This window comes from Protopterus annectens, chromosome 2.part0 (assembly GCF_019279795.1).
Source record: "Protopterus annectens isolate FY-2018-M chromosome 2.part0, PAN1.0, whole genome shotgun sequence".
Taxonomy (NCBI): domain Eukaryota; kingdom Metazoa; phylum Chordata; order Ceratodontiformes; family Protopteridae; genus Protopterus; species Protopterus annectens.
Window position 1 is genome coordinate 280,778,523 of NC_056728.1, and position 20,967 is coordinate 280,799,489.

General features: G+C 40.4%; 1 protein-coding gene across 7 annotated transcripts in view; it reads left to right on the forward strand.

Moving 5' to 3' along the window:
* CSNK1G3 (casein kinase 1 gamma 3) overlaps positions 1–20,967 on the forward strand; it is a 2,843,512-nt gene that overhangs the window by 2,199,944 nt on the left and 622,601 nt on the right. For all 7 annotated transcript variants that reach the window (XM_044060767.1, XM_044060768.1, XM_044060770.1 and 4 more), the window contains 2 exons: positions 11,305–11,390; positions 11,525–11,609. In XM_044060767.1, the coding sequence (XP_043916702.1) occupies positions 11,305–11,390; positions 11,525–11,609 (171 nt within the window). The remainder of the gene's footprint in view (positions 1–11,304; positions 11,391–11,524; positions 11,610–20,967) is intronic.

Consider the following 20,967-nt stretch of genomic DNA (forward strand, 5'->3'; position numbering starts at 1 on the left):
GCTGAACTTTATTTGGTGTTAATCAGAGTGTCTCTAATTGATGGTAGGTGTGCACCCAAGAAGACTGAATGCTGTAATTAAATCAAAAGGTGCTTCAACAAAGTATTAGTTTAAGGGTGTGAACACTTTTGCAACCAGCTTATTGTATGTTTTTTATTTTTTATATTTTTCCCCCTAAGAGATTTGTTTGTTTTTCAATTGAATTGTACAGGTTGTAGGTCACATTAAAGGTGGAAAAAGTTTTGAAGTGATTTATTGTGGTCTCATTTTTTATATCACAAAAACCTGGCATTTTAACAGGGGTGTGTACACTTTTTATATCCACTGTAAATAGCGATTTCTCTGTACAGCATTCTATACAGTACTAAAGCATGAAACCGTTAAGGGAATGAGTGATTTATTAACATTGGTATCTGTGTTTTGTAGATTACAGATGGAAGTCTGTAATGATTTATAGCTATGACACATAGGTTATGACCTTGCCAGTTTATTCATTGGTAAGATGGCCTCATTGCTTAGTTTAGTCTTGTTTTTTGATTTCACGTGGATTGTAATGTGTATCCAGAATAGGTATGTGGAATCAATGTCTAGTATCACTCAGACCTGATTGGCCAATTATAAGTAGACACACAATTTGATTAGATGAATAAGTCGCACTGAGTATTTAGGATTGGTGTTTTTACATCCTATTAAGGTAAATGCGTCTCAGTGCTCACGACTGGCTTAGATTGTAAGCATTTGCTAAGAATATTTTTGATGGTTGACATGAGTATTGCAGCATTGATATTCACAGTTAATAATTTAATTGTACTTTGTGTTTAGATTTTCATTGGTGATGTTTTATTGTCTTATGTATTTAAGAATGTTATGTGGATATGTTTTTAATGGTCTGAAGAAGCGACGTTTGTTGAAAAGTTATTTTCGTAATAAATAGAGTACCATATCCTCGCTAAGTGGTGGTTTATGCTTTATACATTTGTACTGTTATTGCACCACTGGGCTGCTGTCGGAGAGTTTTTCTTTGTTGGTTTTTATTGGTTATTTCACATAGCCATGTTTGAGTCTGTTTTTCATAGGATGCTTAGGTTACAAGCACTCCAACTTGAACAATTAATTTATGGTTAAGTGATGATATAATGTTATATTCAAGATTTAGGTTTTTATGCCCATATTTGCCAGCTGTCAAGGTGACAGTTTTAAGGTGTCAAAAGCAACTGGAAAGATGTGTGCTCACTTAGTCTGTATGCGATTTCTGACTTGTCGCTTCACGAGGCAGAGAACTACAGCCAAATGTGGTCAAATACATTATGGCAAATGTGCTGCCTGGCCATTATGCATGCATGTCTCTTTCTTTGCATTGTGCACTTGCTGCATGTTAGACATTGAGTAGAAGTGCATGGTCTTCACTCCAGAATGTGTATAGTGCTGCATAGTAATGTGCACTTGCATCCTAGTGTAAAGCCATTGTAGAGGTATAGAGGAGATGTGAGGAGTACAAGAGAACACAGTTGTGCGGGGGTGTACAGCATGTTGAAATCCCATGCACAGCTATTGGCTGTATTTACTGTGGAGTTGATTGAGGAATGTGGCCACACAATCTCCAAGCTGAGGGTGCCTGCTCTTCAGTGCTTTAGGGATACGCTCTCTAGGCAGGTGAACTGTACAGTGGTAGTGGCCTGTGTCCACATTCTCAGCAGTATATTCAGCCAGTTTGTCTGCGGATTTGTTGCTATGCAGTGACACATCAGACATCCCTGTTTATAGCTGCATCTTTCAGGGCATCTGTATGGAACATGGCTGAAGAGGTTCTCACACTTAAAATCTAAAATCTCAGCCATTCACATATAATAGAGTGCTTTCAAGTACTCATGGGAAGGTGGACTTGTTTTTTTTTTTATTTATTTATTTATTTCTCCAAGTCTTTTGGGTTTCTAATACCATGATGGGAATTGACCCCATTCCTAAGTCAAAGTACGACCAAAATTCATGAAATTAGTATTATTTCAATCTTTGATGTCAGCCAGAAGTGCTGTTCGCAGCACCTGGAATGTGCCCAGCAATGACTCCTTCTGCATTTATTCTTAGCTGGTGTGACTAGAGAGATGTTCCTTAAAGAGTTTTAGGAGGAGGTGGAGGTTGTGAAAAAAAAAAAAGTCAGAAAAATACTTTTGATCACCTCTTCCAAAGTGGATACCATATCTGAGCTTTCCTTTAAACACACACAAGACCTAATAAACCCATTCAGAATTTTCAAATGCAAGAAAAAGGAGCAGTAGGCAGAATCATAAAACAAAGGTGAAGTCATTGAGGTGGGTATTGCAGAAACATAGGATATAAAGCTTCTTCACTTGTGCCCCCACCCCAAAACACAAGTATACACACACATTTCATGCTCCTGCAGGACTCAATTTTACCAGACTATGTTCATGTAGTACAAGACAAGTAAATATGTTCCCAGTCACCCTTTCTTCCCCATCACATCTCCAGCATCTGTTGTCTACTCTTTGGAGTCTACTTTGGATATAAAAATACCTATGTGAATACTTCCAAGCAAAGATCCTAAATCTTCTAGTCTTTGTTGCGTATTTGGGAGATATACATATATCCCCTCATTGTCTCTTTGTGATTTGCTTATTCAGTCTCTCTTCCCAATCCTTTCTGAGCTCCTCTGATTCTTATAGTTGTTGTGCAATATTTTATATGCTCTACTAATTGTTCCTATTTTAACGGCAGCTTCTCTTCTGGATTCTCTTAAAAACTCTACATGGAAATTATCGGAACAATACATGCAAAGTTTAAAAGAAGGCAGATGTTGAATGAGCTATGCAGTACTTAACTGACAATGACTGGATATTATAAATGATGTATAATGTTTGCAATTACAGTTGATGTTCTTTGTGTTTCACTGTTGCAGTCATTACATTTGGGTTATCTGCTTGCAGGTAGCCCTCAGTCGGCCTGATTAACAAAGTCTTGGGTCCTGCGTCGGTTGCTGTCCCTTCTTCCATGACATCAGGTCGTCAGGGGTATAAAACCTGCAGCTGATGCCATTACATCAGTCTTTCTTGCCGTGCGGTGCCCGAAGCAGAAGCAGTTCGCAAGTGCCAGTCGGCCGACTCCTGAAATTTTTTTCGAGTTTCAGAGCTGGAGTCTTCAAACTAAAGCTAAGTAACCCCGTTGGGGAAACTTTTTTCTTGCTCCTTACCGATGTCAGTAAAAGTTAATAATTGCATTACTTGTGGAAAGCAAATACCTCATAAAGATTTTCATTTGTACTGTATTCCTTGCCTAGGCCCTGACCACGACATACCTTGCTGCTGGTTTTGTGCTTTATTTAATCAGCGCACTGTCCGTCGTCTGTATATTTTCACCTCAACATATTTCGGTTCTCGGTTTAATTATCCAGAAATGTCAATTAGCCATCCGACTACCGGGATTCCGAAAAAACGCAAAGATAAAGACAGAGACAGGCTGCCGAGGTCCAAAACTGCCGACAACGCTTCTCCTAAGCCAGTTGCCAGTTCGCCGGTACTCAGTGAGGCACTTTCGCAGCCCATGATACCCGCTACTTCTGATTTGCAGACCTCTACTGTGACCCATTCGCAGTCTGGTAGGCCGCAAGATGCTTCAACTATGGAACCCGCAGATGTGTCTACCTTGGATGGGTCCAGAGCCGCTTTGCAGGCAGCGGCTTCTGAGGGTGTATTCAGGCCCTACGGACTTGCATATTAAACCGATGCCTCCTTCATTACTTAGGCCTAAATCTCGATCCGTACCTAAAAAAACAACGCCCAGGCCACATGCTCAGGCGTCTATGCCTAAAAAACAAATGATAAGAATGGCTGAAGCTCTAATAATTCTAATCAGGGGTAGCCAACCCCCCCCCCCCCCGCCTTCTAAGAGGCCTAGGATTGAAGGTGATTATGAATCTTCTGATCAGGATTCTATTTTTTCTGATTCTTCTGATGATCTGCATTTGCCTTTCTCTACTTATGAAGATTCTGATGCAAAGGACTTCATCCACTCTGCTTCCCCTCCTGAGGATTTTTCTTTTGGGGAAACCTTACATACTCTAAGGGAGCATTTCTATTGGGAAAGTCAGGATTTTTCTGATTCAAAAAAGAGGCTTAAGGATTTCCTTCTCCTACCTCAGCATAGGCCTTTAGCTAATCCCCCTGTACTAGACATTGTTGACGATGCTTTTTCGGAATCTAGTTTGGCCCCTGATTCCTTGCCTCCTGCTCCCAGAAAACCTGACCGATACTACAGGGTCCCTGACTCCCACAAGTTCCTTTTTAAAAATCCTATTGCAGGTCCAGAGACTATTTCACAGGGGCCCAATGGCATTAAGGCTTCTACAGCTAAAAATCCTACCCCTTCTGATAGAGACTCCAGGGCGCTGGATAGATGGGGTAAGAAAGTTTACACTTCTACAACCTTGGCCATTAGGGCTTTAAACTGCCAGTTTCATATGTTAAAGTGTCAGCAACATGTTATTGGACTGCTTAAACAGAAAATGATGTTGATTCCTGACTGTGTGGAAAATAAAGAATTACAGGATTTAATGCATTCTGCTGAACAAGTTGGAAAACAAACTTTGCAATGTGGTTTTGATTCATTAGAGGCCTCTTGCAGGGCTGCTGTTACTGGGTCTGTGCTCAGAAGGCATGCTTAGCTTAAGGAGCATGATCATGTTAAAGCTAAATTGTTGGATGCTCTTTTAAATCAGGACCGCCTGTTTGGCAACAAGGCTGAGAATGTTCTTAAGATGGAAGCTAAAGCTAAATCTATGCAAACTGTTAAAGATTTTTTACAAGTTCAGCCTCCTAGATTTAGTAGGCACTGGCCCTCTAAGAATTGGTCCTTTCCAGCCCCTTCCAGGTCTTCTCAAGCCAAACCCAGACACCGCAAATACCCGAGGTTTCAGTCCCAGTGGGGACACAGAACTAAGCAGTGGGGGGCCTCCACTTCCAAATCTTAGAATAATAAGACCCCACCCATGGTAAACTGTCTCAGTGACTTCCTTTTAAAATTTCCAAGCACTTATCAACTGACTGCCCCTTTGGGGGGAAAGATTGCTCTTCGTGCAAAGAATTGGGAACTCATTACCCAGGACAAATGGGTTTTAAATATAGTGTCCCAGGGATACAGATTTCACTTCCACACGTTGCCAGCACCAAGCGGGTGGCCGGACCTACCCCCAAATCAGTGGGCAGAGCCACAAAAACGAGTACTTTCTCTCTTAAGCATGGAGGCTATTCTACTGGTACCAGAAGAGGAAAAGGGACAAGGTTTCTACTCGAGATTTTTTCATGGTGCCCAGAAAAGACAATTCATGGTGTCCTATCCTGGACCTGTCTACTCTAAACACCTTTTTGGAGATTCCAAAATTCAAGATGCTGACTCTTCACCAATTACTTCCTATGCTAGGCAAATATGCTTGGTTGGCAACTCTAGATTTAAAAGAAGCATACCTGCACATCCCAATCAGGGAATCTTGCAGAAGATACCTACACTTCAAAGCAGGCTACACGCACTATCAGTTCTCTTCACTGCCCTTTGGCTTATTTACTGTGCCCAGGGTATTCACAAAGTGCCTAGCTGCAGTTATTGCATTTTGCAGGCAAATTAATATTCAGATATAGCCATACCTGGACGATTGTCTAATTCAGACAGAAAGCCAGGACATACTATTAAATCATCTGGCTTTTGTACAAAGGGTTCTAACTTGTCTGGGGTACACCATAAGCGAAAATAAATCACACCTGGTACCCTGCCAACAAATTATATTCCTGGGAGCAAGCTTGAATACAACTTCCCTGATGGCTTACCTCACGCCAGAGAAACAAATTCATTTGACAACCTACTTTAAACAAGTGGCCACAAAAACCCTGCTTATCTGCAAGACAAATACTGCAAGCCTTGGGGTTCATGGCTTCCTGCATTCTTCTAATTCCGTATGCAAGACTGCATATGAGGAAACTACAGTGGTATCTAAAAAGCCTATGGTGTCAACATTCTCAGGATCTAGAAACAATGATTCCTATCATAACTTGCCTATGCCTAGCGTTCCTTTGGTGAGCAGAGGCCTGCCACCAAAACAAGGGACTACCTTTCACACCACCCCCTGCCGCACAAACCCTAACAACAGACACATCAGACTATGCATGGGGGGCTCACCTGGCAGGGAAGTGCATTCAGGGCAAATGGAACCCAAGTCAAATGCACCTGCATATCAATCAAAAAGAAATGTTAGCTGTACAGAACGCTCTGACAGCCTTCAAGGACCACTTCCTTCCAGGACAACTAATGGTAAAGACGGACAACACCACTGTTATGTTGTACATAAACAAGCAGGGGGGTACACATTCTTACCCCCTCTGCAGACTAGCCATGGCATTGTGGAACACAGCCTTGAGCTACCACGTGCACCTACAAGCTCAATTCCTGCCAGGAAAATTAAATACACTGGCAGACGGACTAAGCAGAAACCTCATGGACCCACACGAATGGAAACTGGAACCAAGGATTTTCAACATGTTGACAATCAAATGGGGGAGGCCAGATATAGACCTATTTGCCTCTCCCCAGAACTACCAATTGGACAAATTTTGCACAAGGACTCCCCACAAATAAGCCTGGAAAGTGGATGCTCTGTCCTTCAGCTGGAAAAACCTATCAGTCTATGTCTTCCCCCTCTCTGCCTGTGCTCTCCAAAGTATTACTAAAAATCAAACAGGACAAACCAAGGATGATTTTGATTGTTCCAGATTGGCAGTGCCAACACTGGTACCCCCTCCTGCGCATTGTCACTTATCCTCATGGCACCTGCCTCAGACTCCTTCCCTGTTGTCTCAGCAGGAGAACCAGATTCTGCACCCTCAGCTTCTAACACTGAACCTTGCGGCCTGGCTAATTACATAATCTCTCCTTTAACATCCCTCATTAAGCCTGTGATGGATATCATTTTAGAGGCAAGGAGGCCTAGTACTAGAAAATCTTTAGCTGAAAAATGGAAAAGATTCTGTAACTGGAACCAAGCTCAAGGGATGAGCGCAGCAGCGCCCAGTTTACTTCAGATTTTACAATACTTAACTGAAATGCTTCACAAGGGCCTGTCTTTTTCGTCCATTAAAATCCACACCTCAGCCATTTCAGCTCATTGTAACACAGAACCCCCTCTCTTCTCTCATCCACTGCTCAAGCAGTGTTCCTCAGAGGGGCCGGAAATTTGAGACCACCCAGGAGAGCTCCAACCCCAGCCTGGGACCTTAACTTTGTCTTGGAGAAACTCACTCTACCTCCTTTCAAGCCAGCTGCTACTGCAGACTTAAAATTTCTTTCTTGGAAAACAGCTTTCCTTTTAGCAATCACTTTATCTAGTAGGGTATCTGAATTACAGGCCCTTATGGCAGTGGAGCCCTTCATCATCTTTCATGCGGACAGGGTGTCCCTCAGAACCAATCCATCCTTCATGCCCAAGGTGGTATCCAGTGTGGCTCTTAATCAGTCCATTCATTTGCCAACCTTCTTTCTCAATCCACAGAATAAAGGGGAACGGATACTGCATTCCTTAGATGTGCACAGACAACTTAGATTCTACTTGGACAGGACTAAACCTCAAAGGAAATCTGAACAACTGCTGGTGGCATTTGCTGCAGAGGGAGAGGGGAAGGCTGTTTCAAAGCAAACCATTTCTAAATGGATAAGCCATTGTATTCATTTCTGCTATAAGCACCATGGAAAACCTATCCCACAGGGGATCAGACTTCACTCCACCGGGGCTGCATCTACCTCTACAGCCTTTCTCAGAGGCGTCCCTACCAGGGACATCCTAGAAGCTGCTACCTGGAGTTCTGTACATACTTTCACCAAGCATTATCATTTTGCCAGTTTTCTCTAAATCCAGAGCTGGCTTTGCTGCTGCAGTGTTGCAGGGCATTATAGCTGGCCCTAATGCTATCTAAATTCCTCCTCCCAACCATAGCTTTGGGAATCTACCCAAATGTAATGACTGCAACAGTGAAACACGAAGAACATAGTACAGTTGTGTACACTTACCATAAATGTAGATGTTCGAGTGTATTCACTGTTGCAGTCCTGGTTACCCTCCCTCCCTCCAGTCTCCTAACTTCTTTTTGACTATACCTCTACTTTCCTTTACTATGCTTAAAAGCCTTTTTGGTGCATTTGCTTTTTTGTTGGCGGTATATCATTGTACTTTATTTAATTGCTTCCCATTAGGGGGGCACCTGACATTTGGGGCAAGAAAAACTGATGTAATGGCGTTGGCTGCATGTTTTATACCCCTGACATCATGGAAGAAGGGACAGCAACTGACGCAGGACCCAAGACTTTGTTAATCAGGCCGACTGAGGGCTACCTGCAAGCAGATAACCCAAATGTAATGACTGCAACAGTCAATACACTCTAACATCTACATTTATGGTAAGTGTACACAACTGTACTTTTAAATGGCTTCTGTGATGTATAATGTTTGCATCTAAAGTTGTATTAATATGGTTTGTTTTTCATTTATACAAATGTAAGATTGTCTGGGTTTATATAAAAAAAGTGGTTAGTAGAGGCAGCTTATATGAGATACAATAATTTATGGAGACACCTCTATTGGTAGGATTTTGTCTCTTCTCAGCCCACCTTTATGTCTTCTTCCCAGTTATTCAGGATAATCTTCTAAAAGTTCCTAAGTCAAGCGGAAACTTGTGCTATACTAAGATTTCTCCTTTAATAGATTAGCTCTTTTGTTCATACACTTGTGATAAACTTCATCAAATAGAAAAAAAAATTCCCAAAAGTGAATTTAGATACTAAAAACTTTCTGATCATGTGAATAAAACTTAGCCATTGTCATGTAGCTTTATTGTTACAGTTTCTCAGGAAGTGTGCTAGGGAAATGTCGTCATTTAAGTGGTGCTGCATCACTATTCAGAAGTACTTGCCATTGTGTTTCCCTGCAAAGAAGTTCTGTTTTGCCTTCCCCTCTCCTAATTCATTTGTCAGTTTTTCATCAATAAATAAATAAATAAGTAAATAAATAAATAAATAATCTTTTTAAAATTGTCACAAACCGTGGAATCTCAAAAACGGCATTTTTCATATCCTTGTTTTTTTTTTTAATACTGTAGCAGTGTTCCTGCGTCCTCTTTAAATAATTTTTTGTTGGGTTTTGCCCACATAAAAATTGGGGCAGGAGTTGCATGTTGCTTAACAAATAAACAAACTGAACTGTAATTGTTGCAATGTTATCAGGGCACTGCAATACTCATGACATTAGGTCCTTCTTGGAAGACAAGAGCCACACTTATACAATTCCTGGCCCTATTTGTTCATTTTTACCAAGGGTTTGTATTCCAGTTGTGAGCCAGTATTGTTTTTGGACTTAAAAGATGAAATTGAAATGTATTTCCTTTTTGGCTGACTGTGGCCAAAATTCCAAAAGTTAAGGCCAGTTCCTGTCTTTGATGTGCTGCAAATTGTGGGATTCAAAAGATTAGTGTAATGCCAATGCCTTGGAGATAGAAATGCTTGCCTTCACCTTCATGACATTCCCAGATTACCTCAAAATAGGGGCGAACTTGACATTCCTGGTTCTCGTAACATATTCCTGGATGTCCTCCCAACAACACACTAGGATAGCTCCTAAAAAGTTTTCTTTTTTCCTCATCCATCCTGAAGAAGCAACAATAACAAAACTTACATGATATTGTCTTATTATGATCACATGAACAGGAAGGTTTTAGTACTTAAATTCACTATTGGGAATGTGTTATCTGATGAAGTTCATCACAAGTGAATAAATGAAAGTGCTTCTCTATTAAAGGAGCACCCTTGTTGGAGTATCGGTAATTGTTGAAGCAGTTTGCTTTTTTTTTACTGTAAATGCATTCTAGACATTGAACCCACTATTTGTTTTCTGTTGCCCACACAGTTTGGATTTTGATACTGTGTTATGTCTTAGAAAATATCTACATTTGATTGACTGTTGCACACATCCATTACATACCTGATGTCATGGAGCAGTTCCTTTAATGACCAAAGCTGAAGCTTGGTAGTACTTGGTGCCAAGGACTGTTTTTTCAAGGTCTGTTCCCATACCCGGCTGGGTTCGATGGTCTAGGAGGCAGTGATCCACTGGTCTTCCTACACTAGAGCACATAGTTCAGCCATTTTGTTTTCTGGCAGAAGTTTGAAACCTGATGGGTAGGACCTGCCTATATATAACAGCAGGAGCATAATTACAAGTTGTGGTATAGGCCTATAAGTTTCTTGCTGTAACCTGCTGGGTGTCATGCAATTATTTTGTCCCCCTCTACTTCGACAGCTCCCTTCATCCATCAGATGCTTTAAGTTCCATGTAATTCGAACAAATTGATGATAAACTCTTTCAGACATACTGGAGGCAGAGAGACATAAGGATACTCAGGTTTATTGAAAAATGAAAAGTATCTCCCTTGACTTTCCATAGTAAAAGTCCCAGAGCTGCATACAGTATTTTCAGTATTTTGTTTCAGATTTACAGTCAAAGTTGTCAGCTGAACTTGCTCACGCTAAACCTGCCTTAAGCCTTAGATTGTCTGTTCAAATCCTGAAACCACGATTCTTCAATTGGATTCCCTGCTGTGACTATGAGCCTTTGATTGAGGAACCGACTTCCTGATGTATTCCTTCTAGGCTAAATCCTTATACAACGTTAAAATGGTGATTTCTTTTCTTTTCTCAAGCTAGTACACTTACTTATCTGACTAATTGTAAGAATATGGAGAAACGACGGGCATTTAAAGATATGCTTCCTGTGGAAAAATAAATCTTTCGACACTTCCCATTTCTCACATCCAAGATGTCAAAGTATACATGTACTTGTTAACAGTGAATGAGTCAGATCATCATTTTTTCATTTACAGGAAGGATGCTTGCTTAATGTATTGGACATATAGGGAGGCTCATTACCTACGTGTGCTTTTGTAGTACATTGTGTGATGTTATGGGTGCTTCCATGTGTAGAAGCTTTAGAGGAGAAAAATGCCAGATTGGAATGTATGTGATGAACTGAAATGTATATGCACTGAAAAGAGATTCCTCATAGCTCAGGTAATATCTAAGAAAGTACATGGTATTTACTGTGTACCTACATTGTACCAGATGCATTGTATTTTTTTTCCATTGATTAAAACTTTTCTTGTTTCATCTTCCACATAACCTTTGTATCTCTTCCAAAATAAATACATTTTCTGGTCAGCTGTGATTGAAATATTTGAATTTAAAATGCTGTTTTGTTTCTTATAGAACAAAGTAGAAGAGATGATCTAGAAGCATTAGGACATATGTTTATGTATTTTCTTCGAGGTAGTCTTCCTTGGCAAGGTTTGAAGGTAGGGTCATTTTTTGCACTCCTGTTTATTCTATGCAGTAAACATAAATGCTGTTTTTCTTGCCTTTTGACAGGTAAGATTTGGACTGACTGCTCAGCTGTTAATGGTCCTGTGTCTTGATTTTTGTTTGGCAGGCTGATACATTAAAAGAAAGGTACCAGAAAATTGGAGACACCAAGCGAGCAACACCAGTAGAAGTGTTATGTGAAAACTTTCCAGGTAAAATATAGTCACTTCACAGTTTTTCAGCATTGTGGATTTATTACTGAATCAAGTTTGAGAATGACAGTGATTTAAGAAAGGTGTTTTTATGTCTGTGTAAAGAGGTGACAAGAAATGAAAGTTAAATCTGTGAACAGATTGATCCTTTACATGGTAATACAAACTTCCAACTGAGTTGTTTCTACAGAGGATTGTATTGTATCCACCTGTTTGTGTTAGGGACTGTGGGCTTGTCTTAATTTTATTTTTTTTTCTGTATGCTGTTTGCCACCATGCCTTACGGCCAGGCCTTCTGAAGCTGGTCTTAAGTATATTCTTTCTCCAATACTGGATATTTCTACTATGGAGTTGAGAACTGATTAGGGGTTGTCATCCAGGAAGCCACTGTAGTTGTCTGTACCCTTTTTGGTATCTCTACAAAGAAAACATAGGTATGGCTCCTCATTTGGCTAGGGAGACATATGACCCATGTCATTTCCCAGTGTGATTGCAGGTTTTAATGCACCCACAGATGAAGGCTACCCTGAATGGTGACTGGTGGAGCTGAACCTCACCCCCCACTACCACGTTGGGCTGCAGCTGCATCTGTTTCTCCTCCTTTGAGGGAGCACTGCAGTTTGTGGCTTACTGTGCTGCCCTGCACATAAGGTTTGGCACACCCATCCTTCCCAAGCTAGTTGAAGCAAACACCAGAACCACTAACTGAACCTGAATCACTAAGAGTTTTATCTTTCTATGCTGCTAGAGCTGGGACAACTTAATTTTTATGACATTTTTTAGCCTGGAATGTAGAACCCATTTGTCTGTGTTTGAAACTGAAAGTGACGGGGGGCGGGACTTAAAAATGAACAGCTTTCTAAAGTTTTCAGCTGTAGTCGAAGGGCAGTAGTCAAGGATGAACTCTGAGAAACTGTGGTAGAGAACAGATAGTTCCTAAAATGTGTACCTTTAAAGGCATTGGATGGGGCATTGTGAGACATAGAGAAGTGAGGAAAAGATGCATAACACATAACACCACACAAATTAAATGTTTTAAGGTGTTTGACATAATTAATTGTGATGTGATTATTTTGGTGTAATTCACTTTCTATAGGGATGTTTTGCATAGCAACTCCCCTTAAGATATTGGCAGTTTTGATACTTAGCAGTATTATTATGGGAAGACTGACTGTTTTCTAGTATGAAGTACTTCTGTAGCCTTTTGGCCATTTTCAGCTTGTTGAGTCCTCTCTGCCTTTGTACGGAGGTACTTTGTGCAGCCTTACCCTGTCCAGAGACAGTTTATCTTAGATGTTGTGTTGGAGCACTGTTGGCATGCATTTGTTATTAGAAGTGAAATGAAGGGAATGTACATTGAGTAAGCAATTGCTTGGGTTTGATGAGGATACAGGGTTAAGCCCTAGGTGAAATGATGTGAAGAAATTGTTTAGTGACCACAGAGGCAGATGTGTTGCAGGTAGGGTTGAGTGTGGAAATGAGTGTTTGTCACATTAATTTCTGAATTTCTTAAGATATTGCTGAACTTTGTGTATGTTGTTGTGTTTTATATGTTGGTTGACAAACTTTTCTTAATTTGCAGTTTATAGAAGAACACATTTTTGGAGGTTTTCAGCATTATATTTGTGTGTGCACACACCCTAGCCAGTTTCCTTTAAATGTCAGCATGTGCATAATATGATTTGGAGGAGAGGAGGGTACACTGGATAATAAAAGGATATCTTTGCTTGTGAGGTGACATCACCTCAATACAGCAGCACCCCCCACCAAAAAGGTGAGTGTTTTACTGTTGGTCTGTGCAGGCAACTCAGACCCATGTCCACATCTCACTACATGTATCCCTCATCCCTTCCTCACTAGAAAGGTGAGTAGGTGTACCTTCTTCATTCTTCCCTCTCCCAGGTCATCATTTGGCATATGGGCTTCTAAGCATGTCATTAAAGGAATGAGAGTTGGAGCCCCCCCCCACACTGCTTAAGGTACAAGCAAATCTTACTGTACTTCATATGGTTCTGTGCAGATGCTTCTTCCAAACGCTCTTACCACGGCAGTATCATTTTCCTGCATCCTAATTCACTGTTCTTGTGATAAGTGGTCCCCTGTTATGCAAAACAGGGTGCCTGTACCCCTCTCCAGAATCCCCATTTCTTTCTAGTCACTCACACATTGCAACCTAATCTTAACCTGTCTTGTCCGAGTAGTCACCAGGTGGCTAGACTACATTGCCTTGGTGTTATGCATATGAAAGTAACCTTGGGCCTTCATTGTTATCTCATTGTACTGTATCCCCCTGGCTTGTTTGCTACTTTATTCATGACTTCTTCCAAGCATAGCTTTTGCATACTTTTTCCATCCCAGGCACCAGTGATTTCAGGTCCTAGCCTGTAGGTAAAACCATCATTTTTCCTGTTTACATTATTTCAGACTAAAGTTCTGTAGTATAATTATTTTCTTTTATTCTCCTCTTTGAATCTTGACAAACCTGTAAGTTATTGGTAACTTCTATTTCACTATGCATGAAACTGTGGAAGAATTTATTTAAGGTAATATTAGAATTCTATTACTGTAATGTCTCCTAATGTCTGACATTCACTAACATAACTGTAGTCTTTGATTATTTTGAAACCACTGATATATCTGTACTTGTCTGTTAATTTTTCGATGTCTTGAAATACCATGTGTTAATGTCATTACTGTACAAACTATATTTAGAATTATTTGTAACTGCATTTCTGTTTGAACTATATGAAGCTGCACTTTCAGCGAAGAATTTCTTCCTAGGCCTCTGCTGAAAAATGGGCTCTGTCCTGTCAAACTGTGCCATCCATTAAACAAATCAGTTAGTAAATATGCCTCTACTGCTGGAAAGTTTCCATATTCAGTGCCATAGAAATTTGGACTTAAGTGTTTCTGCACTTGTTAGGTTATTGGCCAGAACCACCACAGGGAAAATGTTTTTTTTTTGCCTTTACTCAGAGCATGACTTTCACATTTGTCACACATACTAGCGTTTTAGTCCAGCTATGCATAAGCATTATTGAGTAGAGCTTGAATAATTTTCCTTTACTGCCAGCATGCGGGCAATAGTGGAAACTTCCTAGTTTAGAGACTAGCCGGGAGGGGGGTCTTTATGCCAGGCAAGAGTCACTGTGCGCACTATGAGTAATTAAAATGAACATTAATATTTAGCTAGTCATCTGCTGGTGATCCATAGTGTAATCAGGGAAGTATGTTCTTGTCGCTGTGTTTTGAAAGTAAGATGGGGGGGGGGGGGTTAGACTTCATCAGCTACCACTTAAGTCAGTGGGATAGGTCTGCATGGTTGAACTTTGGTCTGTTGTACTACTGTCTTCTTGAATTGATGAATCACTGGTGAAAGTTGAGCAGGTTCCCAGAGATTTTTTTGCACCCTCTGGCCCTTTGATCAAGACTTATTGGCAATGGACCTTTACAGTCTTTTTAATAGATGGTGGGAATGATGACTAGATGGTGCAGAAAAACTTATTTCTTTGGCATGCATTGAAGTCATTGATGTTATTAGTCCAAGTTTTTTTTTTCAAGCCCCATTGTTTTTCTGCATATATTCAATAGTGGCTCTGTTAAATAGAACAGATTTGCTTAGAGGCTTGTGCTGGGAGGTCTGAGAGAGACCAAAGTTGGTGCTGTTTATGTTGACAATGTAATTAGTTCCCTCTTTGGCAGATATTTTGCTTTTTATGAAGACTTCTTTGGATAGGCATTTTCTTGTCTCTTTTCCAAGACGTGACTGAATCTCTGATTTGGTAATATTATTTTTTTCTCCTTTAGGAATTGGTCCTTATGGATTATGTTTATGAAGCTTAGAAATAGCCAGGTAGTATGGCTTCTGTCCAAAATGAAAACCATTGGCCTGGTCTAGGGTCTTAACCAGTAGCTCATCTTTTTTTTTTTTCGCCTTGATTATCCAAAGGTTGGCTGTTGTCATTTTCTAAGTCTAACATGGAATCCAGAGATCCTTGCTTTTGGGCACACTTTGCCTTGTGGCCTTCACTGCTGGGTCATAATTTAACCATGGTCTTTGAGCACCTAGAATTTGAAGTCAGGGAATCACTGCAGAAGGCACTCTTTACTGGCTTGTGTTGAGGTATTCTGTATGACTCATTGGATCTTTGGACACCTTGGCAAAACTTTTGTTTAAAAATTCCATTATTAGGAGAGTAGAACTTGAGTGAAGGAGGTGATGAGGAGGTAAGGTTACCTACCTCATTTCAAAGCTGGAAAGGAAGGGATAACATTGTAAGGACTAAAAGAGAGATTTTTTTTTTCTTTTTGGAAGTGAACAAGTTCTCACTGTCCATGTAGAGACAAGCTGAACTGCCTAAGGGTGATCTGGAGGCAATGTAAGTTGTTTGTACATTTAGGGCAGACCCTTAGTTAAAGTATCTCATGTAGTAACGTGCTTCTTACTCATTTCATGTGCGTTAGTCTGGAATGTGCAATATGCTTAAACAACTATTTCTCATTACTAGACTTTGACATTATTGGAATTTGGGACCAGTTTGGAGGGACATAGCCCTTTTATGTTTTGTTGGTCATTATCTGTCTAGGTAAGTAATGGGTTTAAATGATTGTACTTGAAAGCAGTTTAAACAAGCTGGGGTGGCCAACAATTAAGTTTCTGGTAAATACCCTCTCCCATTTTTAAGATTATCAGAGTAGCTTGTGACATGTGCACCAAGAAGAATGGTATGAGGAGGTCTGTAGTAAAATGAATATGTATGCATACTAGTTATTGACATGGATGATGAGGTAAGTGAAGGTGGGGAGGTAATGGGTACCATTTCCTAAAGTCTGTGCCAAAAGAATAAGAACTGTGACGTTAGAGGGAAACGTGCTTTAACATTGATTCAGTAACAGAAATGCGGTATGAGAATCATGACTGGGAAGTAAACATGTCATGAAATGCAGTATGTATAGGTGGGCACGAAGGATAATGCAGTGAGGAACGATTTTAGCCCTTTCGCTTTAATAACTTCATTTCTATATAAAACAGCCTCACAGTAAGACGTCCTTTTCGATTCTCAGCGAGAGCGTCTTGTGTGTGGAGACATGCGTGAATGGGCGTACCTTCGTTGAAGGTTGTGCGTCAGAGCTGGCAACTCAGCACGTAAAAATCTACTGCCAGTCATTAGCGGACCAGAGTTCTGCTGTGGCAACCCCTAACCGGGAAAAGCCGAAAGACATAATATGTTTGATGGGTCACATCAGATACTAAAAAATGACACCTCAGTCTGTGTAAAACTGGTATACAGAACACCTTCCTGTGATGAGACGCATGATAAAAAGTGACAGAACTTTTCCTTAAGGTAGTAGGGAAAGAGTACATCTTACATTGATGGTTCAGACTTTGGCACACTTCCTAAATCTTCTCTCCTGACTTCAGTCTTTCTTCCTTCCAGATCTTGTTTGATTCTCACAGCTTCGGTCACAGTCTTTCAGCTTGGTGTTTCCTTGAAGCGATACATTTATTTTTCCTTGTAGTGTGTCTTCTAAATGTATCCGTTTGTAAACACTTTGCTGGCCGATTGGAAATATTTGCCAAAGTCAGAAGCATCTGTAGCAACCAGTCCAAATTATTTCTGTAGCCAACACTATTTACCGGGAATATTTAAAAAAAATGAACTGTGTTCTGACTTTGGGCTGAACAAAAAGGAATAGACCTATTTACATCACCTTGTTCCCAGCATTTTTCCAGTTTAGTCTGGTCTTCAAGGCCTCATGCATTCTGTGTTGCTTTTATGTGGAAACATGTGAAGGCTCCTTGTGTTTCACTGTCACACAAGTACATCATGTGCACCATGAAGTCCACAATTCTTAATCATCTCTGCCTAGGCCTGGTAAAGCTTTCAATTTTCTAGTAAATCACTGAGAATTACAGTTGGTCACTAAAGCTAGATATTAAGAGTTTCATAGTTTGTAATTCTTTAAAAAAAAGTTTGTAATTAATAATTTTGCCTGGAATATGCATGCTGATGCAAAACCTGTTTCATTAAAAAATGGACATGTGGAACTCCTTTGTGCAGCATTAATGTGAATATTTGCTTGCAAAAAAACAAGAGAGAGAGGAAGTAGTCCCAACCTACTTGTTAAGTAAAGCTTCAACCTTGCAAAGTGACAAGCGTAATTGTGCGAATACGGGAAGTGCTGCCTTCATAGGTCAGTGGAGAGCCAAAGTTGGCAGCTAGGAAATAACTTCAGAATGAAACAACAGACTATCTATCAAATTGGATTTGTTGAGCGGGAAGCCATCCTTTCATCCCAGATGAAAGAGAAAATGGCAGGTAAGTGCAAAAAATAGTTGTGCACGATCTTTAACTGGTAGAACTTAGTACAGCACTAAATTATATTAAGTGCTGGCTGAAAGTACTACTTCCTAGTGAGCTGTGGTTAAGTTGTATGAGAAATATACATAAAAGTAAATCTTAAGTTGTTCATACTAACGAACTCTTATACCTGTAAAAGGAGGAAAAAGAGAAAAACCCTCCCCATCCAAGGATTTGTTCTAGCTGTAAAAAGAAGTTCTTGTGGCAGTGAAAGGGGTTTTCTACCGAAGTTCTGCTAGAGGCTTGCAACACAAAAGTGTGTGTGTGTGGTGAAATTGTGTTGCCCTTGCTGTGGTGACATTTTGTGAAAGTAACGTTTGTGTGACAGTAGCTCATAACCCAAGAGTTTGTTGTCACCATAGACAAGGCAGCTGATGAGTCACTTCGTAAATGATGCTGATGAATAGAGTTTGTCTCAAAAACAAGAGAAGGTTATCAAGAAACAAGAACTTTTGGTGAAAGTAATGGAGACATTTTCAGAAAATAAGGCTGCACAGCAGATGGCCCACAAGTACCGAAAATTAAATAATAAAGTCTTCCAGGAATTTGGAACTGTGGGAGAAAAGGTCAGGATTTTGATTAAGACTCAACAACTAAAAAGGCAGCTAGGATGTGCTGTCACTAAGCAGAGTGAATTGTAAGTAAAACAAGAAAAGATGGTTTATTTTAACAAAGGCAAACTGACATGTGTTATAGGGTTGTTGGCTGCTCTTGACTAGAAAAAGAGCTGTTGGAATAAATCAAAGAAGTTGTTTTTTGTCCAGAAGACACTGAACTTGTAAAGCAAAATGGGAACATTATAGCAAAATAGTAAGTATAAGAATCTTGGACAGTTACAACAAATGTTAGTGAACAGATAGCTGTTGTGAAGGAAAGAATGGCTGCATTAAAGTTAGGAGTATCAACAGTGCTTAGAGTGCCTGAAAAAGGAAGATTGAAACAATAAGAGTTGTGGGAGGATTGAAAAAAAGGAGAAATAGTCTGAGCAGCTTCAGAAAGACCAGACTAAAGCAAGCCAAAGGAAAAAGAGATTGTGTTTGAAGTGGAAAAGATGTTCAAAAAAGTGCAAAGAGAAATGATGATAGAATTTGAAAGAAGTAAAGTTCTGACCCAAGCTGAGATTGCGTTTTCAGAGTAATGCAGATGAAATTTTAAAAACAATGCTTTTCTTGACGCAGGCGAAATGTCAAGATGTACAGAATGAAAGTGAGTTGCTTAAAGCTCAACTCACAGGCTAAGAAAAAAAATTCACTGCATGCAAACTTTGTTTCACAGTGAAGTGGTTAAGAAAATTAGTCCCTAGAACAGAATCATGATAATTTAACCTAGCCTATACAATAAAATAAATCTGAGAGTACAAATAAAGGAAAACAGTTGACTTTTACCGTTAATGAACTTGAAAAGGCTGTTATGTAATGAAATACAAGGATAGAAATGTGAACTGAAAGCACCAGGACACCACATACAGATGTTCTTCGTGTTTCACTGTTGCAGTCATCACATTTGGGTTATCTGCTTGCAGTAGCCCTCAGTCGGCCTGATTAACAAAAGTCTTGGGTCCTGCGTCGGTTGCTGTCTCTTCATGACGTCAGGTAGTCAGTGGTATAAAACATGCAGCTGACACCATTACATCAGTCATTCTGGCTGTGCGGTGCCCAAAGCAGAAGCAGTTCGCAAGTGCCAGTTGGCCGACTCCTGATAATTTCGTTTTCGAGTTTCAGAACTGAAGTCTTCAACTAAAGCTAAGTACCCTGTTGTGGAAACTTTTTCTTGCTCTAAACCGATGTCAGTAAAAGTAAATAATTGCATTTCTTGTGGAAAGCAAATACCTCATAAAGATTTTAATTCGTACTGTATTCCTTGCCTAGGCCCTGACCACAACGTATCTCGCTGTCGGTTTTGTGCCTTATTTAAACAACGAGCTATCCATCGTCGATATATTTTTGATTCTAAATATTTTGGTGCTCGGTTCAATTATCCAGGTATGTCTTCGGTAAGCCATCCGACTACCAACATTCTGAAAAAACGCAAAGATAAAGACAGAGATAGGCTGCCTAGGTCCAAAGCTGCAGACGACACTTCAACTGGAAAAACCTATCAGTTTATGCCTTTCCTCCTCTCCCTCTCCTCTCCAAAGTACTTCTAAAGATCAAGCAGGACAAACCAAGGGTGATATTGATTGCACCAGACTGGCCATGCCAACACTGGTACCCCCTCTTGCGCAATGTGTCACTGTTGGCTCCATGGCACCTGCCTCAGACCCCTACCATGTTGTTTTAGCAGGAGAACCAGATTCTGCACCTTCAGCTTCAAGCCCTGAAACTAGCAGCCTGGCTAATTACCTAACCTCTTCTTTACCATGCCTCAGTAAACAAGTGATGGATGTCATTTTAGAGGCAAGGAGGCCTAGTACTAGAAAATCTTATGCTGATAAATGGAAAAGATTCTGTACCTGGAACCAGTTTCAAGGGATGAGCACAGCAGTGCCCAACTTACCTCAGATTCTTCAATACTTAACTGAGATGCTTCACCAGGGCCTTTCTTTTTCTTCCATCAAAATTCACGCCTCAGCCGTTTCAGCTCATAACACAGAGCCTCCCCACTTCTCTTATCCACTGCTCAAGCAGTTCCTCAGAGGGGCCAAAAATTTAAGCCCACCCAAGAGAGCCCCAACTCCACCCTGCGACTTTAACTTTGTATTGGAAAAACTCACTCTTCTTCCTTTCGAGATAGCTGCTAGTGCGGATTTAAGATTCCTTTCTTGGAAAACAGCCTTCATTTTAGCAGTCACTTCAGCAAGAAGGGTATCTGAATTACAGGCCCTTATGGCAGTGGAGCCTTTCATCATTTTTCACTCGGACAGGGTGTCCCTCAGAACCAATCCCTCCTTTGTGCCCAAGGTGGTATCCAGTGTGGCTCTTAATCAGTCCATTCATTTGCCAGCCTTCTTCCCTAATCCACAGAACAAAGGAGAATGGATACTGCACTCCTTAGAT